The sequence below is a fragment of the Austrofundulus limnaeus genome, unplaced genomic scaffold (genome assembly GCF_001266775.1).
Source record: "Austrofundulus limnaeus strain Quisiro unplaced genomic scaffold, Austrofundulus_limnaeus-1.0 Scaffold616, whole genome shotgun sequence".
Lineage (NCBI taxonomy): Eukaryota > Metazoa > Chordata > Actinopteri > Cyprinodontiformes > Rivulidae > Austrofundulus > Austrofundulus limnaeus.
In genome coordinates, this window is record NW_013953018.1 from 293,664 (window position 1) to 294,682 (window position 1,019).

At 47.0% G+C, this 1,019-nt stretch overlaps 1 protein-coding gene across 1 annotated transcript in view; it reads right to left on the minus strand.

Moving 5' to 3' along the window:
- The window catches only part of ada (adenosine deaminase), a 49,176-nt gene extending 48,505 nt beyond the window's left edge, over positions 1-671 (minus strand). Inside the window, exon 1 of the mRNA XM_014027104.1 lies at positions 538-671. Coding sequence (XP_013882558.1) covers positions 538-582 — 45 coding nt within the window. The 5' untranslated portion in view covers positions 583-671. The remainder of the gene's footprint in view (positions 1-537) is intronic.
- Between the last annotated feature and the right edge of the window lie 348 nt (positions 672-1,019).

Sequence of the window (1,019 nt, forward strand, 5' to 3'; positions counted from 1 at the left end):
ACACACACACACACACACACACACACACACACACACACACACACACACACACACACACACACACACCTCTTACAGGTGTTCAGTGTGTTCCGGCAGTCTGACTCAGCTCTTTGTGTTATTCGTGTTATCATGTTATCAGGTACATGTTCAGATGTTCTGACTCAAAGGGCGCGCGCCCCCAGAACACAGAGCCAGATGTGAGCGCGTGCGCTGCTTGATAACACCTGTCAGAACTTACATTTTCACTGGAAAACACGCAAATCAACATTTATACATTTTACCTTCAATATAAATCAGGATGTTTTTTTTTTCTTCTGTTTTTATTGGAGTGAAGATTAAAAAGTGAAACTTCCTCCTTGTTTCAGATGAATTGTGTCAGAAAGGAGGAAGCTCCTGTCCAATAAAGTTTGATTCATGAAGCAGCTCTTCTCCACTTTGTACTCTGTGTTCTGACTGGACTCAGTACAAACTGTTCAGCTCCTTCCACTAATTGATCCTGACGTTATGCAGTGAACCGACCGGGCGGACCCCACGTACCTTTGGCTTGTTGAACGCCTCTGCCTGCGGGGGGAGCTCGGCCATGTTTCTGCCTTCGGGTGCCGGTGGGTCAGCTGCTGCTGCACGCAGAGTCGAGCTGCAGCTCCGCTCGGTTTTATTCGAGTCAGAGACACGCCTCCAAACACCGGCAAGTGCGGGCCGCAGATAAGAGGAGTCTGGGCACGGTGCACGGAGCCTCCTCCCTGGATTAACGGAGCTGTGCTGCCGCAGCTTTGTTCCCATGTGAGGAGAAGATTTACCGTCAGCCAATTAATCATATCGAGCCAGGTCAGGAACCAAAGACAGGTTCTGATCATTACACTCTAAACAACAGGTTCTGACATTACACTCTAAACAACAGGTTCTGATCATTACAGTCTAAACAACAGGTTCTGACATTACACTCTAAACAACAGGTTCTGATCATTACAGTCTAAACAACAGGTTCTGGTCATTACATTATAAACAACAGGTTCTGACAT